The sequence below is a fragment of the Periplaneta americana genome, chromosome 12, assembly GCF_040183065.1.
Source record: "Periplaneta americana isolate PAMFEO1 chromosome 12, P.americana_PAMFEO1_priV1, whole genome shotgun sequence".
Taxonomy (NCBI): domain Eukaryota; kingdom Metazoa; phylum Arthropoda; class Insecta; order Blattodea; family Blattidae; genus Periplaneta; species Periplaneta americana.
The window spans coordinates 113,818,769-113,844,682 of record NC_091128.1 but is presented as its reverse complement, the minus strand read 5'-3'; the positions used below and the strand labels follow the sequence as shown (position 1 = coordinate 113,844,682).

General features: G+C 35.9%; 1 protein-coding gene across 2 annotated transcripts in view; it reads left to right on the top strand.

Annotated features, from left to right (window-relative positions):
• The first annotated feature begins 4,299 nt into the window (after positions 1 to 4,299).
• mRpS31 (mitochondrial ribosomal protein S31) overlaps positions 4,300 to 25,914 on the top strand; it is a 54,592-nt gene continuing 32,977 nt past the window's right edge. For both annotated transcript variants that reach the window (XM_069841983.1, XM_069841982.1), the window contains exons 1-6: positions 4,300 to 4,431; positions 4,862 to 5,030; positions 7,815 to 7,899; positions 9,312 to 9,465; positions 12,780 to 12,950; positions 19,741 to 19,973. In XM_069841983.1, coding sequence (XP_069698084.1) covers positions 4,406 to 4,431; positions 4,862 to 5,030; positions 7,815 to 7,899; positions 9,312 to 9,465; positions 12,780 to 12,950; positions 19,741 to 19,973 — 838 coding nt within the window. In that variant the 5' untranslated portion in view covers positions 4,300 to 4,405. The remainder of the gene's footprint in view (positions 4,432 to 4,861; positions 5,031 to 7,814; positions 7,900 to 9,311; positions 9,466 to 12,779; positions 12,951 to 19,740; positions 19,974 to 25,914) is intronic.

The following is a 25,914-nucleotide window of genomic DNA, read 5'->3' as shown; positions in this document are numbered from 1 at the left end:
CCGGAAAAAACCTCAACCAGGTAACTTGCCCCGACCGGGAATCGAACCCGGGCCACCTGGTTTCGCGGCCAGACGCGCTGACCGTTACTCCACAGGTGTGGACAATTTTATAATGTATTATATTATTTTATAATATAATTTATGATATCTGAAATATAAAATATTATTATTACAACTAGTTTGTCACTGAGAAATAAGGAAAAGCTGTTAACTTGAATTTATTTGAAGCAAAGCGTTACTGGATTATGCAATAAGGTAGGCGATGTTTGGATCCTGTGTCTCAACTCTATTCTCAATTATTTATCTTAGCGTATGCTCGATTACACTAACCTCTAGCGCTTGAAAGTGGAACTATACGCTGGCGCACAGAGAAACAAAACACAGGAAAATTCGCTCAGTGTCCATTCTTTATAATCCCTATATTTTTCGACGCTCAGGAAACGCAGTTCTCATCCCCACGAACGGAATTCCCCAGAGCGAAACACGTCGATAAAGGAAAGGATAGCGCACAACAGCAAAAAGAAGCTCTGAGGACACTACTATGGAATGCAGAGGGAATTATAAACGCGATACAAATGACGCCAGACAATATGTTCCAGCCATATGACGCAGTGATTCTAACGCAAACTTTTTGAACGAAGAAATGCATACAGAGAACGTCTACTCTATTAACTCTCTCGCTACACAAGGTGTGCATGGAAGACCGAAAGGCGGCCTCACACTGCTCCTAAAAGCCAGGCTATCGCCATTCAACATTATGTTAAAAACAGACTATATTCTAACGGTCAAAATTAATCTGTGTGTTATCATATGCGCATACTTTCAGCCGGACTACAGACAGGAAGACATCATAGACGAGTTGACAACAGCACTAAATTCAATACCACGAAAAGCACCAGTGATACTCGCGGGAGACTTAAACTGTAGAATCGACGCAGACAACCACAAATCAAAAGCAGTAATCAGCTTCTTAGAAGAAGAAGGACTCACGCTGATTAACAAGAAAGAAGCCAAAACATACATCAGTTTCAACGGGTGCAGCACAATCGACTTAGTCTTTAGTAACCAAGAAGCATCGCGACAGCAGGTGTTAGAAAGTGTAGTCGCGAGGAAACATCTGCCAGTGGACAAATGTCACCAATGCACCAGCAAAGAAACAAGAAAGAGTGAAGATAAGGAGAGAACTGGATCTAGCTGCAATAGAGAAAACGGACACCAAAGAAATATGAGACACCATACAAAACTGCAACATAGAGGAGGCAGTAAAAATTATGGAACGGTGCATCCAAGACGCAACTCTGAAAAGCAATCGACAGAATAGAAGGGCGCAACCTTGGTTCAATCAAGAGTGTTACAAGGCAAGGAAACACAATGATGGCACTAAAGAAAGCACTCAGCACACAAACAGTGGAGCACCTAAAGAGATACGTCAGCAGACGAGAATACAAGAACGTAATAAAACGGACAAAAGAAAACTTTCCGGAGGAAGAAGAACGCAAACAAATAGAAGAGGCAGAACAACAATGGTACAAGGCTATATCACCAAGACAACCACGCTTCCCGAAGGATATACCAATGACTGTATGGGAGAATCATTTCAGAAACGTACTCCAGAACAGAGAAACACGACCCAAACTGGAGCACAAGATACAGACGTGGTACCATTCACCGTAGCAGAAGTAGAACAAGCAATGCACGCGGCAAAAATGAAGAAAGCCTGCGGCCCAGACAAGATTTTTAACGAACACCTAAAGACCACGGCAACATACTTCAAAGAAATATGGACAACAATCTACAATAAGTGCCTAGAAGAAGGAAAAATTCTAGAGAACTGGAGGTGTGCAACACTAAAAGTCCTGTACAAAGGCAAAGGTAATATAAGTGACCCAAATTCATACAGGGGCATAGCCCTGGAATGCGCACCATTTAAGATACTGACAAGTCTAATAACGAAAAGACTATACAAGCTCCCAGAAGATGCAATACCAGAAGTGCAGTTCGGGTTCACAAAAGGGAAGTCGACGCTTCAGGCGGTGATGTGCCTCCAGGAACACATAGAAGAAGCACTAAATAAGCAAAAAGGGAAACTGCATGCAGTCTTTATACAAAGGCTTTATACAAAGGCTTTCGATCTTGTGAACAGAACAATACTTATAGATAAACTAGAGAACATCACTGGAAAGAACTACATCACAAGACTATTAAGGAACATCATGGAAAGCAACTATGTGCAAATTGACAACAATATCGACAGATCTCAGCCACTGGAACAGACAAATGGAGTGCTACAGGGCGATCCGCTAAGCCCGCTGCTATTCAACATAGCAGCATCAGATGTCTACAAAGACATTGAAGCAGACAATGTCAAAATCTACGCCTATGCGGATGACATGGTGATTCTATCTACAGACATAGAAGACCTTCAGACAGCGTTCAATCACCTTAAAGAATGGGCAAACAAAAACGAGCTATTCCTAAACGAAAAGAAGACAGTCACAATGACGTTCAGGAAAGGGGGTAGAGCAGCAGTCAACGACGTCATAATGTATGGAACGGAACCACTGACAAGAGTCCCACACTTCAAATATCTAGGGATCACCATGTAGACGCAGGGCAATGTAAAGGAAAGAGCAGCAGCAGCAGTGATAGCCATGAACGGAATAAAAAACCTACATAATATATCCCTGTCGACAGCAATGAAGCTTTTCGAGCTCAAAATCACACCCATAATAACATATGGAATAGATTTAATATGGGAACACCTAAGGAAAAACAATCTAGCAGACATCGAGAGAGTCAAAGCGACATTCCTGAAGAAAGCATTATGTCCATCCAAATACACCCCATCACATCTTACCTATGTATTGTCCAAGGAATCTTTCTACATCGAAGATCTGAAATATCAACTGCTACTGACATCTACAAAGGCATATGACGACCTACTCCAGGAACTAAAGGCAAAAAAAAAAAAAAAAAGAGAGAGCAGATATATGTATGGAGTTCTACGCCACGGACGCAATGATGAACATAGAATGGAAGAAGGCCAACTACGAACTGAGACATGTGATGACGCGATTCGCAGGCCATGGGTTTCACTTCAAGCTATGTAGCGTCGAAAAATACCACCAGCCGAATGATCACTGTGTATATAAGCTCTGTGGAGACATTTGCGACAGATACCATGCAGGGACGTGCGAACGTAGAACAGTGTCATTAACAAAATTTTGTGAATCGTAATTAGGTTACTAACTATATGCACATTGTGCGCTTATTATTATTATTATTATTATTATTATTATTATTATTATTATTATTATTATTATTATTATTATTATTATTATTATTATCCCTATTCGCTGTTTGCACTGTCAGAGATACAGAGACATTTAACATTTTGGAGCTACATCTCAGCTCCATCACAAAGGAAGGCAGGAAAAGTGGAAGGAGAATTATCCTTCAGAAGTAGTACATTCTCGGTTACTCTACTTAATCCATAGTTGTAAATGCTTTATTAATTCATTTTTGAGTCTTTATTTTATTTAATAGTTCGAGTATGAAGACTAAGTAATACATTAGAGCTCTCTCTTTTTTGGAGAATTGTTCTACCCCTAACAGGGAACAGGGATTCTATAGTAATATAAAATACCATGTCTTTCTTTGGTAATATTGTATATATACATAGGAACTAATCAAGAAGTCATACCATCATTCACGATGGGAACATAAACATAACAGCAAACATACTTGGTAACCATGGAAACATAACAACGACGCCATTTCGTCATATTCTGTCATATACTTCAGCGCTCCACGATTGTGTTCTGTTTGCAAATCACATAATTAAGCATAAGCATGAAAGTTTGGAGTTTGCAAACTTTCATGTTAACGTCTTACGGTAATGTTTATGTCAATGCTTATGTGAATCATTGTGAATGATCCCATTTGGTAGCCTCGGCGCAAACTTCTGTGTTTATGTTACGGTTATGTTTCATTTTCATTGTGAATGGGCCTTTAAGTTAACGCTTACGTTATGTTTAATTTTCATTGTGAATGAGCCATATGTCTGTATAACACAAATACATGGTACAGCAGTATCGCCTATCCAAATACCCTAAACAAGGAGGAACACCAATTAGGAATTAACGAAGTGTAAAATGAAAAAAAAAATCTATATATCAAGAAGGAAGAGAAAATTACAGGAAGAGATGTGGGAAATTACTTTTTTTTTTAAATGTAATATGTGATCAGCTGCCTTACGGGAAATTTTTGCCGATGTCAGAAATTTAATTTATAAATGTGGGAAAACTTAACATAAAATGTTGGCGACACTGGACTAAACAATATGTCCGAAATGTGAATTTGTGATTTCGTCGAATGTGATATATTCTTGTTTTCTTTCATTACCATGCTATCAATGCGCATTTTTACAAGGTATGTTGGTAATTATAGGCAGACTCGCTCGTTCCATTATCCACTGATAAACTCCAGAAAATGGATTACACCCTTTCCCTCTTACTTCAAAATTCCAACCTTGTGCACACAAAATAAATTATTGGTACCGAAAAGTGCCTTTTCGTAAATATAATGATGCGCATTCTACAAATGCAGACAAATCTGCTCTTTTTAGTATTTTAAGACATAATTTGGTAGGTTCAATCCGTGTCCTAAAATTTTCCCCACAGTTTTTATGTACAATATGTACAAGACTATGCTTTAGCATTTTTCCATAGAGCATACATACCTGTCACAGTAAATGGGTATCGCCTGTAGTTGATGTGCAAAAAAAGAATCCTGAACGTCCAAAGATTTGAAATTGAGGTATGTGTTGGTAAAATATAATATGTAATTTCTATACTTCCAGAGTTACCTCTTCACAACTGCCGTCTTCATGTCAGTTTCACAAACTATCACCATTGTTCTGCTCAAAACGTGAAGATCCACCGGAAGATAATGGAGAAGAAAAACCACAACCAAAGAAAAATTTGGAAGCAATAAAGAAATTGAATCTGTTACTGAAATCAATGACAGAGGTAAATAATTGTATTATGCCATACAGGGTGGAAATTCAATTTTTTTATGTAGCCTACTGTTTTAAGTCGTTTATATAGTGTGAAGTTATTAGGGCTTTAAATTAAATTTGTATCTCTACATCTTCTGCTTTTTGGAGTATTATTTAATTGTAGCTTACTGTAGGTGGAGCGTATTGAACAGATGATTAGGTGATGTTTATTCTCTATCTCAGAATTATCTACAAAAAACTGTGTCCCCATATTAGACAAGACAGCTACTTAAATTTTTCTTGCTTGTAGTATCTTTAATTTCCATTTTGATGCTTTAAGATTCACATAAATGATCTACCAGATGACTTAGTTATGTACTATGTTATAAAATACCAGACTAGAACTTCTTACTGTTGAAGCTCTGGCAAGTGGTAAACTATTTCAATGTAAGTGGTTTACCACAAGTCCTGTAGTGAGATTGCCAAGCTAATGTCTTTGACAGTTCTGTACAATGTTGTGAACAAACACCAGAAAGTACCTCGTGTGACTACCACAAATTTTATACTCTCTAGCTTTATGCCTGAAATCCCAACAGTTTTCTTCAAATAGGAAGTTTCTGCCTATTTATAGGAGTAAATATGTCGATGCTGGAAAAAGCTCTCTTCTTACTTATTTCTTGTTACGTGCGTCCAATATCATTTTATATGGATTGACTAGTCATCACCATTAGTTTCCTGTAGCTAAATATAGTGCTTATTTTCAAACAGTGAAAAACAGCTGTTTTTCTGCCAGACTTTCTTACATTGCTTCCATGTGGCAGGAGTCATAGCAGTCTCGTCGACTAGATGGGTGTGTGAATTTCCCATGGGTAGGGAAAAAAACCTCTCTTGTATAGGCCCTACTGTCCTGATCTAGCTCTGGAGATAAGAGTCTGGCTCTGTTTGTTAACATAACTTCTCTATAAAGCTTCATTGTTTGATACACTCTTTTAACACTTGTATAATCACTGATTTACGTTATAACTTCTTTACTGTGTTAATATTATAAAAATTACCTGGCTGAGTAGGCTTCGGACAATGACGGACACCATGTCGAAACTAATCAGTCCGGTAATTTTTATAATATTAACACAGTAAAGAAGTTATATCGTCAATAGCTGATAACTATAACATTTCAAGGTCATTAGGTATTTTCTGGGAAAGATTTCTCGCAGCCAAAGAGAGTGAATGGTTAGTTTTTTGTTACTTTCCAAACTGAAAAGAAATTTTAAATTGTTAAACGACATGTTAAAAGTGTTAAAATTAAAAAAAAAAGTTATGTACCTTAGACAGACGGCCCATTTCGACGCCGGTGCTGCGTCATCTTCAGTGTCTTGTAGTTCGTAAGCCACTGAAGATGACGCAGCACTGGCTTCGAAACGGGCCGTCTGTCTAAGGTACATAACTTTTTTAAAAATTTTAACACTTTTAACATGTCATTTAACAATTTTAAGTTTTTTAAACAAAGTGTTAACGTGAACCAGAATCAATGAAAAGAAATGTTCTTCTTCTTATTTCTTGCCACTAGCTTACATTAACTGCTATCTATCAAATGAATCTAACATTTTAGCAGAGTTGCATGCACTCTGTGTATGAGAAAACTGAATAAAATGCACATGAAGTGGAACAGTTGCACAGATCATGTTTACCATATCCAGTCCGAAAAACGTTAAAAAAAAAAATTCACCACATATAGGCCTATACTAGTGTTGCCATCCCTCCCATATTTCTTGGGATCTTCCGTATTTGCCCCTAATTTTTAACAGTCTCCCAGCTCCCATATTATTCTTCTCGCCGAGCATTTTTCTCCCTTATTTTTGCATAATGTAAAACATTTTTATTCTAAACATTTGATTTTGCCATGAATGATAATTGTTTATATGATGAATTTTGTTCAAGACAGACATTAAAATGTGTAGTCTTTATAGAAAGTAATGCTTGCCAGAAATGGGTTTTAGTGCTCACCCATCTAAAATCAAACTATGTTAAAGATATAAATTTTGAAAACTGGCTAGTTTTGCTCTATGCATGCCAAGTAGTAATGCTCATACAAAGAGGATGTTTCATCTCATGAACAATAATTGGACAGATGTTCGAAACATGAAACATGCCGTGAATGATGATTGTATATCAGTCTTCTTAATGTATCCAGCTGTTTCCTGACAACATAAAGTCCACTATAGTCCACTGTAGTCTATTCAGTTGTTGTTTCTCACGAGAAATGAGGGGTATTTTGATTGGTGTTCATTATAGATGCCTGTTGCTAGTAGCCAGAGTTGAGGTGTAGTCAATATATACTGCAATGATGATTGTATATAATTATGATGAATTTTGTTGTTCAAGACAGGCATTAATTCTTGTAGTTTAGCCGATTTGTATGAGTTGTATGATGGATACACACACTTCTGCTAGGACTGACCCCTCCTTCCTGTATCTCTCTCTTTCAGCTACTTGAATTTTTCTGAAATAGGATCATTTCAGAAACTGGTGAAAGATTAATATTTCTGTTGTGTTTATTTTTATATTTTTCTTATTTTATTATTGCATATTTTTGCACAATTCAACGTGTCGTGTAGATTTTTTGCACAAGTTTCTCGAAGTAGATTTATATGTTGATATGCAGTGTTTTGACAGGTTTTTCAAAGTATAAAAAAATCTCTAGTTTCAAGAACTACAGTAAATGCTATAGTGTTACTTGACAATACGTAAATACGAAATGTTTTATGAACTGCTTTTGATCAATACATAACTTAACATGTACTGTATTTTACTGTAGGAAAAATATGAAGCTCCATCATCTGGAATTGGTTCACAGCTAGCAAGACCACCAGTAAAGCCCAAGAAGGAATATGTTAAAAATGGTAATACAACATTTTTAAATTTTGGTATGAGGCAAAAATAGCAGAACTAGAAAATATATGATAAAATTAACATGTTTTTATTTCACATCATCTACAACTAATTGCTTTGTACAATTACATATAGTTTAAGAAATACTTGTTATTTTTGCCTTTATTACATAAGAAATAAGAAAATATTCAAAATATTCTTTTATAACAGATGACGTTTAATGCACTGTATTTGACTTCAAATTTATGAGCAGTACTGCCTTGCAATTTAGATTTAATCAGGGTTCTTATTTTGAGCGGGAAGGGTAACATTTTGAGTGCACTACCCCCCCCCCCCCCCAAAAAAAAAAAACACCATGCACAATGAAGTTTTATGCATGCATATAAGGTACAGTAAGAAATTATGATCTATTTGATACATTAGTACTTCCTCTACTAAATTTCTATACAAGACGTAGAATTCGATGACAAATGGAGGCTTGTAAGAAAAACTATTCTACCTAAATGTCCATATTCTGTCCTTATTCATGAGGATTCTGAATCGACACTAGATATTACACAACTGTGGAATTCTTTGGTCATGTGGTCAGTTGGTGCAACAGGACTGCTAACTTGATACACAAAACTTCCGACTTGGGTGACAACTCTGAATCAGGCTCTTTCATAAAAACTTCGTATATATTAATAATGATAAATTACGTGCAGTAGTAAATAACACACAAAATATTTCATCATCAAATGAGGAATGTTGTCCTAAAAATACACGTAATTATTTTTAGTTTTTCTCAGATTTTTGAAATGATGTTGACAGTGATTGTTCAATTGTTTCACTTTGTTCCTTTTTCAAAATAACAGCACCTTTCAAGTGAAGTTTACTCTTACCATATTCACTGATGCTTTCTTTTTGCTTTTTTAAAAATAATACATAAAACATAAGATTACAACAGAGTGGCAAAATGCAATTCTTATACCACTTTATAAAAAAAGAGAAGAAAAATTCCAAAATATATTCCAAGATACCTAATTTCAAACTACAAACACATTCAGAGAAATTTATGACCGAAACTCAGCATGGATTCAGGAAAAGTTGTTCTTGTATAAACCCAATATTCTGTCTTAAATTACTAATCGAAAAACGAAGAGAATTCAATTTAGAAATTCATCATTTGTTTGTGGATTATGAAAAAGCCTTTGATTGTGTGAAAAGAAAACTTTTGTTTCCCGGGTTTGATTCCCGGTGCCAGAATGAATTTTTCTCAAATTAATATATAATTATAGTATGGCTACTTATAGTCTATGACTATTCAGTGAGAATGACGAGACCTCATTTATGAATATATGTATATAATTGGAACACAAGTTTATGTGGAAATAATCTTTCCTGACTTGAATAACCCTATACATTGATTTTACTTCCTTTGCAGCGGAATCTTTGACTACTGCAGCGAAAGAAGTTGCCGAAGTTCTTGGAGGAGATACAAAGCAGACAGAATCAGAACTACTGAATAAACTGCTGTCCCCTTCACAAATAACAAATAAAGATGAAAAAGAGGAATCGAAGCCACCAGTCATTTTAAGGTAAGTACTTCAGATAGTGTAGGTCCCATTTTTACAGCCTTAATGGATTGATCTATGTTTCTGTGCTAGACCAGGGATAAGGGCAGTTAGGCAAAGTGACAGGTTATGATATACGCCTGTGAAGAAGCAGCTATAAGTAACAATATCGTTCTTCGTATTTCTTGAAAGAAAACATCATACATCTTGATTACACAACTTTTAACACTATAGCACTTCGGAATATGCAGTTTATTGCTTTTGCGTGTTTATTAGGTACAGTACCTTGTTGACTAGTTTCAGCCTGTTGTTGCCTATCCTCAGAACTGGTTGATCCTGGTCTTCACGTCTTTTGTTTGCATATCCTGTGGGGGTGTGTTTGTGTAGTGTAATGTGGAGTCAAAAAGTGTGTGTGTTCTGAAATTGAGTTGTGTGTTGAGAATTTCATGTGGATGTGTTTTTGTGTGCCTATATATTTCGTATTGTTCTAGTGTGTTTAGTTGGTTTTTCAGTTGAATATGTAGAATTTCCATGTCTGTGTTTATGTTGCTGTAGGTCTGGTTGGCATTTGTGATGTGTTCTGCGTATGTGGAAGTGTTTTGTAATTTTGTTAGGGCTGTGATATGTTCTTTGTAACGTGTTTGAAATGGTCTTCTTGTCTGTCCTATGTAGAAGTTGTTGCAGGTGTTGCATTTGAGTTTTGTATATGCCTGTGTGGTTGTATTTGTTTGTTTGTGTGTTGAGATGCTTTTGTTCTGTATGCAATGTTGTAATTTAATTTCTTGAATTAGGTTGCAATCTTGGGTGAGTGTTTGTGTTTTCGTATGTTAGTGTGATGTTTTTTTTGTGTTCTTGTGTTTGTGTTGTATTTCTATGTTTTTTGTAATTATGTTTTGTCTTCTTATTATATTGTCTGTTATGTTGGTGTTGTACTAATTGACACCATAGATGATCCAGGGGTTTAGAACTCCAAACTGAACTGTGCATTCCAGTGGTGTGACTTATGTTGATTATATATAAACAAATAAGAAAAGCATTAGATTCAACAGTTTTGAGTAAATTAACACACACTACTTGCTATTTATTTTTAATTTGTTAATTCATGATTTATTTGTTTATTGTTTATATGTGGTAATTATTATTTTTAATCTTATATATTGGCTCATTGTTATAATTTTTATTAATTATCTGTTTTTGACTTGAAATATTGCTAATGAGTAAATGTATGGAAATATCGCAGCCGCAATGGATGTAATAAAAATAAGAAGCATGCTTATTTTTATTGTTTACTTTTTTAAGTTTTCTTTACCCATACATTTCATCACAATTGCAATTGAAGTCAGTTTCATTGTTACGAATTAATGCTACAGTAGGAAGACAGGAACTGGCCATCCTACCCCATTATGTCCTGGCCTAGTTTCCTCATGAGTGATGCTTTATTGGTGTTACTTGTGAGGATCAAACCTGTTTTCGGACAGTTGACTAAACAACAACAATGCTGCATTTTATTGTATTTTGAATCAAATATGAATGATTTCGAAGAATGCATAATCTTTTTTAATTTTAAAGAATTTTTCATATTTTATTTTGCCGAGAACTTTGTTTTTGTGCAATATGACATACTGTGAATCATGCATGCACAACTTTGATTTTTGCTTTCTTCTGCTATAAATCATGTGGACCAGAGAGTGTATCTCTGATACTCTCGGACATGGATATCGTTCTTGGGCAGGGATGAAGGGAGGCACCAGCTGTTTGTAATATTTTAATTTTGATTCTTAAATTACAATAATTGTCTGTTGTCCTTGAATCGAAACAAGCGACATTCATTCAGTGTTATACTGTTGTAGCAAAATGAGCCATTTTGAGTATATAAGTCTACACATTGTTTATTGCAGTTTCATGGTTTTTGTCTTTTTTTTTGGCAACATAATTGAAACTGTTGTATTTTAACTGAACGGTGTAACATTGTTCGGAGATTTTTTAAAATTTTGCTGTAGACAAGCTATATGACATGCTTTGTTTGAGAACTTTTATTCTAATTTTGTTTCCTTATCGCCAAACCACCATTTCTTTGGCTCTGGCTAACATCTGTAAATTAAATCAGCCGCTAAATCCTTTTAATAAATATCTATATATATTAGTGCTGTTGATCGATCAAAATATTTAATCGATTAACTTTAAATTTAATCGATTAATCGATAAATTAATGTTTTAGTATACTGTAATATACAATTATTGTTAAATTTAACTTGTATTCGGTGATAAGCATAAGTATTAAATGTTGTATATCTGTATATATTGTATCGTTATGTTACAAAACAACTATTTAAATTACTTATTAACATATACATATATTATGAGGGTTATAATTTATTGTGTCAATTTCTCCGGGAATTTTTGAGACAAACATAAATAACAAAAAGTATGAGGACTCACCCAGTTAATACTGCTTCATCCATGATTTTAAACATGTGAGTGCATTCACATGCTCCGAAATAAGTGCCACTCTATGTTTAGGAGGCCCTAACAACGAAAAAATTTTTTTCTGTCAATCACTTCTCCACAGTCGTTCAATTTAAATCCAAACGTTTCACCGAGTTTACCTCTTAAATTCTCATATGACATAATGGAGTTTACACTTTTCACAAACCACAGAAAACTGATTTTTTTTCTTTATCAAACTAAACACACAACCTTCATATACAAACTCTGTACAGACACTGCAACTGCAAAAGTACAGCTGTCTAAACAGAAAAATGGTCCCGATTTTAATCAAACTACCAGATTTTGGAAAGAGAAGAAGGTAGTTACGCTCTTACTTGCACATAGTGTAGACATGGCTATTTTATAAGGGATGAGGGGGACGAATCCCAGAAAAGTATGTGTTTCATATGCTAGGAAGATGAGCTGACAGCAAGGTGGAAGTTTTCTTGGAAAACCATAAAACATAATAAGGGTTTCGCATTGTATTTCAACTTTCAATAGAGGTAGACTAGGTCACTGTTCTCATATCTCCACCTCTTTCTAAAGTGTTTGTGCAAAGGTTTTTCCTATACTACCTGGTTTACAGTTAGAAAATAACAGTACTATTTTGCTTTTAAGTAAGCAATTTCCGAGAGAGAAATATTGTCGGAATTTTTAATATAAGTTTGTATTAACAAATAATAATTAATATCAACTACAACCGATTAATTTTAATCGACTCGATTATTCGATTAAATATTTTTGATCAATTAATCTTACAACAGAAATTGATCGATTAATCGGTTAAATCCCACAACACTAATATATATATATATATATATATATATATATATATATATTTTTTTTTTCAGAGATCTTATATCAAGCATGAAGATTGACCGAAGCAAGAGGCCTGATGTCTTAAGTGAGACAGGAAGAGCAAAGCAAGTGAGGAGAATCCTTGAAGGTCGTGAAACAAGCACAGCGAGAGAACATGATTTACTAGTTGGAGATGATATGAAAGACCAGCATAGACCAAAAATGTAAGTTATTAGATTTTTTGACTTAAGTTTTGAGAGAGTAGTAGAACGAGACAATGATTGATCAAGAAAGATTTAAAAGGTTGAGTCTTGAATGTGTCTGATTTGAGTCAGTCTGATCCAACTCTGAGAATGATTTGTGTTGAGTCTGATCGTTACAATCTGTCAAAATGTTCTTTAGTTATGTCAGATAAGAGACATGTATTTAACTCAACTTCAGTAGATTGTACATGACCGACAATGTTCTCATGGTCAATGTGCATAGAAATATTATTAATCATAATACTATGCAGGTAGAAACGATAATTCTACAGATAACCTACTGTTGTCGATCAAAATAGTGTTGGTAGCACTGACTTATCTCTTTGTGATCCAGTGCCATATTCTTCTTTATTATGCATCCATTGATCTGGCCCCAAATTTCTTGTTGTCATGGCTGCTTATACTCCTTGTATCCAAGTCTTCTTTGGATAATCTATTTTCATTTAGTGCACAAATGTTGTATGTTCACTTGCGGCCAATTTTGAGTTAGTACCATTTTTGAAAGTCTCTTAAACATCTCTACATAATGTAAAGTATAAGAAGTTTAATTAATCTAACAATTATATACAAAACCTTATAATTATATAACAACAAATACGTCATATTAATATGAAAATGAACAAGATCTATAGATCACAATGACAAGATTAATAATTGATTAATAATTATAAAAATATTTCATTTTTAATAACAATATTGTTACCTTATATAAGTTTTGTATAGATACTATATAGCCGTCACTCAGTAAATATTATAGAAATGAAGATCTAACTTTAGATATTCTCTACGCTTACTTATATAACTCCAAAAGGTTTCATTTTCATATCATCAACAAAGCATTAATCCGTATAATTAGTGGCAAATACTCACATCATGGCATTCACTATAATAATATTTCATTTTTAATGGTAATAATGTCATAAAACATTCTTACATTTTGTAGTTTTTAATGTCCAACACACAGACAGCTGTACTCAGAAAATTACACACCACAGAATCTGACCTGTAAATTCTTTTTGGTAAGTCTTGAAGTTTTTAATAAATATTACAGAAACATTCTGAAAAAGTTACATAAATGAAGAACGACATATTGGCATTATGTCAGAGAACGTGAGTCATCTGAACTCTAAATATGGTAGCAATCCTGCAGGTCGTAGCCTTTGTGTGATATTGTTTATTGTAGTGTGTTTGTGTTTTGTTTTCTCAAGACTGACGACAGATGGATTTTGGAAAATAAGAAAATGATGTAGGAAAATTGACATTTCTCTAAAAACTACTATTTTCCTGAAAATTTTCTGAAAAACTTTGGGTTCCAAGCTTCAAAATGAGGGGTCATTTATTAAAATCCGTTCAGCCGTTTTCCCGTAATTTCCATTACCAGTTCAAATTTTATATATATTTATATATAGATATGTATAAGTTTTATTAAAATACTTTTATTTGTTTATGGTTTGCAATATAACTTTCTTCATTTTTGTAACATATTTCGATGTGTGTAATCGGTGTTTTCAAGTGTTATGTTAATATTTATATTTTGCCTTTCAAAGTTCTCCTTCCCACTATTAACTGTAACACCATATTATTAATGTTTTTTTTTTTTTTCCAGCTTTTACTTAAATACTACATATATACAGTATTGGGCTGTGTAGATAAAAAACTACTGTAAAAATTACGTTTACATTAAATTACAATGTATCAGAAATCAGTTTCTAGCTTCAAGGTAGTCTACGATTTTTTAGTCACTGTTTTCACTTCTCTCGCTATCTGTAGAGTTGTCATTCAGATTGATGATGAATGTCTCCATTTCATCCCTTATTATTTCCTTGGCCATTCGTCTGTTTGAAGTTCTTCTGCGTGGTTGAAGCACTTTTCTCAATCTGCAGCGGTCACACGGTCTATGGCTTCTGAAGTAAGTTTTCCTACATCTTTTATTTTGCCTCTCTGCCACGTCTCTTTTGACTTGAGCAAATCAATTCAGTGGGGTTGTACTGGCAGTGGTAGAGAGGCAACCTTATTACCTCATTGGACCCATAAGAGAACAAATTCGTCAAGTTCGTACTTCTTTTGCAGAGAGCAAAAGTTCGGCTCGAGTTTTTTGTTCACTAAAAGATATATTTCCCTTCAGCAACCACTTTTGAGGTTTTTTCTTCTTCCAGCTTTCAAGTAAAGCTGAATGATATGGAATGTTATCCATAATTATTACTGAAGGTTCTTCCAGACTTAATAGCTGGGCTTCTAAAAACCACTTTTTAAAAGATTCCTGGTTCATTTCCGAGTGGGAGTCCGTGCCAGACTTCTTGGAAAAGAACACCCACTTACATTGAGATATAAAACAATATTCTGTCTTTGTAGCAGAAATTTTCTTCTACCGTTAGTCCTCTTGTATTTGGAGCCTAAGTTGTGCAGCACTCATCGCATTGAACATACACTTCCGCTTTATCCATCCAGTCTTTTCATTTAGCTGTAGGAAATTCCCCAGAGTCATGAAATTTTAGCACAGTTCGTCTAGCTACGTCACAGTCAAAATCATTAAGAACACTAATGTCCAGTTTCTGAAAAGACAGTAGTTACCTGTACATACAGAGTTATCTACTATTTAACATGCTGATATGTTTAAAATGAGTTTCTGAAACAATAGTTATTGCCATCTTTACAGTTATCTGTGCTTCAACTGGTAACTGTGTCTTAACCTGTAGTTACCTGGCTGTTAGTACTCAGTCTAACAAATACCGACATGTAGTGCTACTGCATCACTGTTTTATAAGCTATAATAACTGATATTAAATAATAATATAGATTACAATAAATTAATTTACTAAATTACCAGTATAGTTTTAATATTTTAGTATTTTATTTACGTAACTTACAGAGTTAATGTTCTCTTTCTATTACATATTAGGATAATTATGTGTTTGTAAAGACAGTTTCGAATATCTCAAGTTTAATTTTCGTAATCAACTTCAGATTCTATGTCGTCAGTCAAGGAATAATTTATTCTTGAGTGCTCTACCAATACCAATGGTATTTTGGGCTCTGAAAAGTCCACTTGGACACATGAAAGCATTCATATGGAGAATCTAAAATATTTTTACATGTCTCCCACCTCAAAATCTTTGCTTCAGTGGCTGACCATGATAATATCTTTGAAAAATATTGGAGTGCAAGAGGTCAAATGACTTTATTGTTAAATGCCTGGCATTAGAAAACAACAACATTTTTACATGTCTATCAAAATGGGTGTCATAGCCACCACAGCTGACTACAGTTGCAGTTTTGTAGCAGAAGTTACATCTAGTTCTCTCCCCACTAGTATTATTTACCTTGATCACGCCAAATACCAACAATTATTGCTTTTCTACTCGTATTACAATTGAGATGGAAGTGTACATGCACACTATCATTTATCACATGGTTTTTAATTAAAAAGCTTTGCACCTACTAGTACAGAGCTCACTGTACGACTGAAAACTTTTACAAACAAAAGTAACCATATAAAAAAAATTACTAACAAAATATTAGTGGCGATATCTATGAATGACAATAGATACTGAATTTGAAAATACCTCAACTATTAGTTGCAGCTCCTGCATGTGGAGTTTGCTCCTCGAACTACTATGCATCACTTGCAGGTTGTTCAGAGTAAGGCATTACAAATTATCAGTGGATATGATTTTTATACAACTCAGTTTCAAATGCATGATGACTTTGAAATATCAACTATACCTGAATATATCAGAATAGTTGCAAAAAAATTTTGTCATACTGCTAAGAAAAATGAAAACAAATATATTTCAAATCTTGGAAATTATAATCCAGCAATGTATCATAAACACAGAACTCCAAAACATATTTTAATGTAAAATAGTACAGTAGTAACTTATATTTGAATTGCTGTTCATGATGAATAATACCATTATGTTCTGAAAAAGAAGGTTTATTGTCAAGGCTTATATGAAGCCGGAACAATAACAATACTACAAATGAAGAAGGTTGTCATCTATTATAGTCCCGTCGCTCTAATTTCCGGCAGCCAATCGCGTTGCAGGTCGGCTACATTTAAACGTATGCATCTTGTGATTCGCTGAGGAAGACGTTATTCATTTCTTAAGGCCCGATAAATACTTAATATAATCGCTCGCCATTTTGGCTCTTTCGTTGGCATTCGCAGAAAGCACACGAAGACGTTATTTGCCGCTCAATTATTTGCTGAATTACAGTGTGTTTGATTTATTATCATAGGAGCTACGACATGATAATGTTTAACGGTGTGGCAAATAGATTCCTCGTATGGTGGCTCGGCAACGAAAGAACAAAAATGGCGAACGATACTACCTACCTAGACTTTATAGAGCCTTCACTTCCTAAGACGTAAGCGAAGAGGAGTCACGCCGGGAATAACAGCGTCGCGACTATAGTTACAAGTATTGATAAATGTACATTCAACTTTCCAGAAACTCATGAAGGTTATCAGTGCATTTAAATTTATAAATGCAGTTAAGCAACTGAGAGTTAACTGAGGTATACCAGAAACCGGGCATACATTTTTTCCTCCCTTTCATAGTTTTTCCTTGAAAATGCAAACATTTTTTGGTGGGGCGGGAAAGATTTCATTTCATGAATACACCTTTGAACTGAATGAAGGCTAACATTACAGATTTCTGCAGTTACCTCTTTCTTGGCTTTTGTTGAAATTTACAGTTGCAAAAGGTGTGAAAGCTGAAATAATTGAACTAGCTGTTCCACAAGGAACTCCACTAATTGTAATACCAATAAAGAAGAGAAGCTAATAAAGTATAATATAATAAATAAATACCAGCTTCAAGATGTTCAGGTCGGCCAACTTCTGCACGTATTGCAATTTGCAATTACTGATTTTGTTTGGCTGCCTAAATCCTTCTTCTTTAGTCCTTTCAGTCAACTCACAGGGGTTTCTTGTTCCTTTCTCGCACTTACTTTGCACTCTTCAGATAATAGATCCATAGAAACACCAGGCTGAAATCATTCACTATCCATCTTCAATAGCATTATCATAGTGCAGGGACAATAGCTGCATAACAGCGAATGACTGCGGTTGGGCAAACCTATGTTTAGATTATGCTTCTACTAGGCAGCACTGCATAGTGAGCATTGCCAATTCATGCATGGAGGTAAGCGACTCGACCATCTTTCGCTTCGCCATTCTCATATCTGATGACAGCGCAGTTTTTCACACCTGTCTGACTTATCCGCTGCTTTAAATTTATATAGACTGTGATTAGTAATATAAACACCAAGAAAGGGAAGTTTTACCCTGCATAGACATTTTGCTCTCTTTGTATTTAGAGGAAATTAACTGTTACAGTAATCCTACTTGCATAATATAAAAATATTGAATTGTTCCTAAATGCATAAAATGTATAATGAGAAAGTACAGGGTGGTACACGAAATGTCATACCATTTAATTATCACATAAAAATTTTAATATTGTAGTTTCGATGTTTCTAACTGCGCTAGTGGATGCCGAAATTCATGGAAAATCCGATAGGTAGCATCACAATTCAGATGTAACCATAGCTACGAGCACAAACATCAATTTGTGAAATGGCGGACAATGGGCGATTAACTGTTGAACACAAGGTGAAAGTTGTTCTGTGTTGTGAATAAACAAAACGTTCGATTCTGGGTGAGGGAACCTTCTCGCATGCTGCATGAAAAAGAAATGTTCGGGGCAAAAGTTCTTGTATGGGCCGCAATTTCCAGCCACGGAATCATCGGTCCAATTTTCTTCGATGAAACTGTCAACCAAGTTGGATACAAAACCATGTTGGAAATCAGTTTTATCCCCCATCTCATGGCAAAAGGTGTCCCTATGGAAACACACACTGCAAACACCGTTCTGGATTACCTGCACGAAATGTTTCATCTTCATGTGATGTCACATCAACATGGGTGCGGCAAAATGTGGCCGCCTCATAGCCCGGACATAGGTGGCGATTTCTTTTTATGGGGATTCCTAAAAGAGAAAGTGTACCAAAGGAGGCCAGAAAATGTGGTGCAGCTCAGAGCCCTTCTATCTGAAGACTTGTGTCGAAAAGTGGTGACGAATGTAAGGGTTCGTTTGCAAGAGGTTTTGAGGCAAAACGGGGGTCATATGGACCATATTCTGCATTAGAGATAAAATTCCAAATCCTAATTATTAATTCTGTATAATTTTGTAAAGCTTTAATACAAATCAATACGTGTTATGTGTAAAATAAATGGTATGACATTTCGTGTGCCACCCTGTATGTCATCTTTACGATATTCATTTTTTGTCTTGGACTGAATTAATTGCGAAAATGAAATCATACTTTGTTAACCCATGTTGGAAAGGTCCACCTATGCATTGAACCAATATGATCAGCCAAGGCTTAAACTTCTCTTCTGTCAATATACAATGCATAGAATGTTACGGTATGTCTTAATAAGATAAGTTATATAATATACATAGAACGGCCCTGAGGTTCACTCAGCCTCCTATAAAATTGAGTACCGGGTCTTTCCCGGGGGTAAAAGGCGGTCAGAGCGTGGTGCCGACCACACCACCTCATTCTAGTGCCGAGGTCATGGAAAGCATGGGGCTCTACCTCCATGCCCCCCAAGTGCCTTCATGGCATGTTACGGGGATACCTTTACCTTTTTACCTTTTATATAATATACATGTGTAATGAGAGAAGAAGTAGTTGTTGCCGAATATTTCTAGAGTTAATTTGAAAATTTCTATCTTTTCAGGTATGTAAGTAAAGTTGATCTGTTTGGTGGTGAGCCACTTGGTATCTTCACAGTACCAGAATTAGGAACACACGCAATTGATGGTGATAAGGAACAGCTCTCTACCTGGAATCGACTTGAGGCTCGAGAACTTCGCTTAGCTGTGACACACCCTCCAGCTAATATATTTGAAGAAATGATTCAGTGGACAGAACAGGGAAAGTTGTGGCACTTTCCAATCAATAATGAGCAAGGTTCGTACACTACTACTCAATCACTGAATTTGTATCATAGTACTCTATATTATACAGTTCTCTTCATATTACCTCATCTCCTTAATCTACTTCTTCGTCCTCTTCCTTTTCATTGTTATCCTTCTCTAACACGTCATCACTTAAAACATTGTTCTACTTCAATCCTCATCATGATCATCATCTAGTTCGTCATTTTCACTTTTTTCCTTCTTCACTTCTCCCTCTTCTGATCTTCCTCCTACCCATCATCAATGTCGTCGTCGTCGTCATTGTCGTCGTCGTCGTCGTCGTCGTCGTCATCATCATCATCATCATCATCACCCTCACCCTCATCCTCATCCTCATAGTCGTCGTCACTGTTCTTATTGACGTCTTTGTCACTATTTAAATTCTCATTACCCTTTTTTTCTTCTTTTCATTACAATTACTGCCATCCGACTTTACAACTCCATCTCATCATTCACACTGCTATTACCCTTCCTTCCTTTTACTCTTCAAAAACCTCACTATCTCAGGTCTACTTTACTACTTCATTTCATCATCCATATCGTCATTCTTGTTCTCATCTACATTTCATTACCCTCATGCTCATCTTTCCTCCTTACTTCGCCATTTCATCATCCACATCGTTACCACAATCCTTTCCTTTTTTCCTTCCTTACTCTTTACTTCGTCATATCATCATGTACCTCGTTGTTAAACTTCGTTTCTTTTTCTCTTCATTACCACATTTACATCGCAATCTCATTATTCACATCATCATTACACCCCTTCTTCTCTTTCTTACCCTCATTGTCATCTGTCTTTACATGACCGTCTCATCATCCACATCTCCTTTCCTTTTTCCTTTCCTTTAATGGTCATCGTCTTCTTTACTTCGTCATATCATCATGTAGATTGTCGTTAGATTTCTTCTTCTCTTCATTCCCTAATGGTCATCCACATTTACGTCGCAATCTCATCATTCATATCATGTCCACACCTGTGGAGTAACGGTTAGTGCGTCTGGCTGCGAAATGAGGTGGCCCGGGTTCGATTCCTGGTCGGGGCAAGTTACCTAGTTGAGGTTTTTTCTGGGAGTTTCTCTCAACCCAGTATGAGCAACTGCTCATATGGGTAACTTTCGGTGCTGGACCTCGGACTTATTTCACTGGCATTATCACCTTCATCTCATTCAGATGCTAAATAACCTAAAATGTTGATAAAGAGTCGTAAAATAACCTACTAAAATAAAAAAAATTACATCATTATACTCCTGTTCTTCTCTTTATTATCCTCATTGTCATCTGTCTCTACATCACCATCTTATCATCCACATCGTCATTACACTCCTGTTCTCATTTTCTCTATTACCCTCATTGTCATCCACCTCTATGTTGCCATCTACTTATTTATTGTTCACATCATTGTTACACTTCTGTCCTCCTTCTGTTCGTTAGTATTATCATTGTCATCCACCTTTACGTCGCCATCTCATTATCCATATCATCAGTCCTTCTCTTCCTTATCCTCATTGTCATCTACATTTGCGTCACATCTCATCATCCACATCGTCATTACACTTCAGTCCTTCTTCTCTTTATTATCTTCATTGCCATCCACCTTTGTGTTCCTATCTGATCATCCATATGAATGTTAAACTTCTGTCCTTCTCCTCTTCATTATCTTCATTATTTTCCACCTTCGCCACATCTCATCATCCACATTGTCACTACACTCATGGAGCTACCGGCATGGCTCAGTCGGTTAAGGCACTTGCCTGCTGATCTGAAGTTGCGCTCGGGCGCAGGTTCGATCCCCACTTGGGCTGATTACCTGGTTGGGTTTTTTCCGAGGTTTTCCCCAACTGTAAGGTGAATGTCAGGTAATCAATGGTGAATCCTCGGCCTTATCTTGTCAAATATCATTTCGATATCACCAATGTCATCGACGCTAAATAACCTCGTAGTTGATACAGCTTCGTTAAATAACCAACTAAAAAAAATTATACTCCTGGACTACTTCTCTTTTTTGATCCTCATTGTCATCCTCCTCTACATTGCTACATCATCATTCACATCTTCATTAAACTCCAGTCCTCGTTTTTATTATCTTCATGGTCATTAATATTTACGTCATCATCTCATTATCCATATTAATTGTAATTATTGAGTGTAATTAGTTACCACTGCCACCAGGTATTTACCTATTTGCAGTGTTAATAAATACATACATACATACATACATACATACATACATACATACATACATACATACATACATACATACATACATATCGTCGTTACACTTCTCTCCTTCTCTTTATTACCGTCAGGATCAGGCACCTTTACTTCACCACCTCATCATCAACATCGTTATTACACTTTTGTCCTTTATCTCTATTTTACCCTCATTGTCATTCACTTTTACTTCACCATCTCATCATTGACATCGTCGTTACGCTCATGGACTTCTTCTCTTTTGTTACCCTTATTGTCATCCACCTCTACATTGCTATATCATCATTCACATCGTCATTAAACTCCAGTCCTCGTTTTTATTACCCTCATGATCATGAACATTTATGGCGTCGTCTCATGATCCATATCGTTGCTACACTTCTGTCTTTCTCTTTATTACCCTCAGGTTCAGGTACATTTACTTCGCCATCTCATCATCCATATTGTCATTACACTTCTGTTCATCATCTCTATTTTACTCTCATAGTCATTCACCTTTACTTCGCAATCTCATTAGTCATATCATCATTAGACTTCGTCCTTCTTCTTCTCTTCATTACTCTTTTAGTCATCTACCTTTACTTCACCATCTCATCATCCACATCGTCATTAAACTTCTGTCCTATTCTTGATTACTGTCATTGTCATCCATCTTTATGTCGCCATCTTATTGTTTACACGGTCATTAAACTTCCATCCTCTTGTTTATTACCCTCTCTGTCATCTACAGTAGCGTGCAAATTAATCCGAACATGACATATTTTTACATTTTCTGTCATTGTTGGCCTCACAGCTGCTCATACCGCTTTAATTGACATCTGTAGTATGTATAATTCCATTGTTGAAGGTCTGTCGTTATTTTTTTTTTTTTATAATATATCACATTTTGCCTGTCGTCTTGTACCTATAAGCATTTCAGTTGTGTTGAAGACCTAATACTGCAATCCTGTGTACATTCTGTCGTCTTCACAAATGGATACAACTCCACGAAAACGGTCTAAAATTATAACATTAGCAGAGCATTCTTCTATGACACAGAGGCAAATTGCTGCAGAATGTCACATCGGTTTGGCTACTGTTAATAAAGCGATACAGGGAGACTGGATCCATCACACCTCAGAAAGAAGGAAACTGTGGCCGGAAAAGGAAGACTTCACCTGCAGATGATTGTTTAATTGTCAGGAAAAGTAAATTAAATCCTAGACTAACTGCTGTCGACTTAACCCGCAAGTTAATGGCTACCACTGGGGCGAATATTCACGTCACAACAGTGCGGCGTAGGCTTTTGGAAGCTGGACTAAGGGCTCGTAAGCCTATTAAGCAACTGCTAACCCCTTTATGTGCAAAAAACGCTTAATGTTGGCAAAATTACATCAACACTGGACAGTGAATGACTGGAAGAATGTACTTTTTTCCAATGAGTCTCATTTCGAGGTCCACGACCATCGTGTTTCTTACGTACGGAAAGGATCTGAAAAAGTAACAGCAGCTCATCTCCAACAAGCACCCAAATACCCCCCTAAAGTAATGTTTTGTGGTTGTTTTACACGTGAAGGGCCTGGAGCATTAATACCTATCAAGGGAATGATGAATTCTGACAAATATATTCACTTATTGGAAACCAGTTGCAAAAATCATTTCCGGATGGCAGAGGTTCGTTCCAACAAGACCTGGCACCATTCCATAAGTCTCGAAAAACTACAGAATTCTTCAACAAGAAGAATATTCAGGTACTCCCCTGGCCAGGCAACTCACCTGACATCAACCCCATTGAGAACTTGTGGTCAATTTGCAAAAGAAGAATGCAAAAAATGGATTGTCCTACAAAGGAGAAGATGATTTCTGCCCTCATTGGTGTATGGTTTCGCGATGAAGAAATGAAAAATATTTGTGGGAAATTAGTGGAATCCATGCCAAGTCGTCTCAGAGCTGTTATTAGGAACAAGAGAGGCCACATAGATTACTGAGGTATGTCTTAGATCGTTTTTTTATCCCGTTTGAGTGTTTTTGCATAAGTAATTACATTGTTCGGGTTAATTTGCACACTACTGTATTTTAACATTGCCATTTCCTGAGTCGCCGTCCACACTTCTGTCTTTCTGTTCATTACCCTCATTATCATTCACCTTTATGTCATCTTCTCATTTTCGACATCGTCATTACACTTCTGTCCTTTTTCTCTTCATTACTCTTTTGATCATGCTACTTTACATTGCCATCTTATCATCGACATCGTTACACTTCTGTCCTTCTTCTCTTCATTTCCTTTACTTTCTATCTCATCATCCACATCATCATTGCACTTCTGTCCTTTTATTTTTATTACCCTTATCATCCTGCATTGCGTCACTTTCTCATCATCCACATTGTCATTACACTTCTGTTCTTGTTCCCTTCATTACCCTCTCGGTCATTCACCTTACATTTCCATGTCATCATTGATATTGTCGTTACACTTCTGTCCTTCTTATCATTACCCTTACTGTCATACCTTTACATCACTATCTCGTTATACACATCTTCATTACATGTCTTCCTTCTCTTCATTGCCCTCTTGGTCATCCATCTTTATGTTACCATCTCATCATCCATATTGTCGTTACACTTCTGTCCTTGTGCTCTTCATTATCTTCATTGTCATCCACCTTTATGTTGCCATCGTCCACAACGCCATCACACTTCTCTCGTTCTTTTCTTCATTACAGTCATTGTTATCTGCCTGCTTTATTTCTCATCTCATCATTCATATCATCATCACTTCTTTATTTTTTCTCTTTATTAGCGACTTTGTTATCTGCCCACTTTGATTTTTTTTATCTGACCATTCATATCATCATCATCTTTTTTCCTTTCTCTGCACTATTACTCTCACTGCCATCTTCCTTCTTCAGTTTTCTCCTTATCCACATCATCATCATCATCTTCTCTTCCTTCTGATCTTCATTACTCGCATTACTGTCATCTTCCTTTTTACATCTTCATATCATCGTTACTTCATGCTTGTCTTCATCACCCTCATTGCCATTGACTTCATTTACTTCTCCATCTCATCATCAACATTGTCACTACTATTCTGTGCGTCTCCTTTTCATTACCTTCATTGCTATTTTCCCTTTCATTTTTCTACCTCATGCATAAGATCATTTCCCTTCCTTTATTCTCCTCATTACCCTCACTGTCATACTCTTCATTACCCTCACTGTTATACTCCTAATTGCCTTTTCCATCTCATCATTCACTATTATTATTGTTCCCTCCTACTCTTTTGATTATCCTCATTGGCATTCTCCCTGTTTATTTCTTTCCTTTTCCCATTCCTTGCCCTTATAGAAACCCTACACTTCTGCTTTTCTCTCTCTTCAACCACAAAATCATTACCTTCTTTCCTTCTCTTCTTTATGCACATAGTTTCCATCTCATCATCCACATCATTATTACCTTCTTTCTTTCTTTCTTTCTTTCATTCTTTCTTTCTTTTTTCTTTCTTTCTTTCTTACTTTCTTTCTTTATTTCTTTCTCCTGTTCTTTATGCTTATACACTACTCTTTTGATTTTCCATCTCATCATCCACATCATCATTACCTTCTTTCCTTCTCCGTAATTTATGCTTATAGAAACCCTACTCTCTTGCTTTTCCATCTCATCATCCACATCATCATTACCTTCTTTCCTTCTCCGATTCTTTATGCTTATAGAAACCCTACTCTCTTGCTTTTCCATCT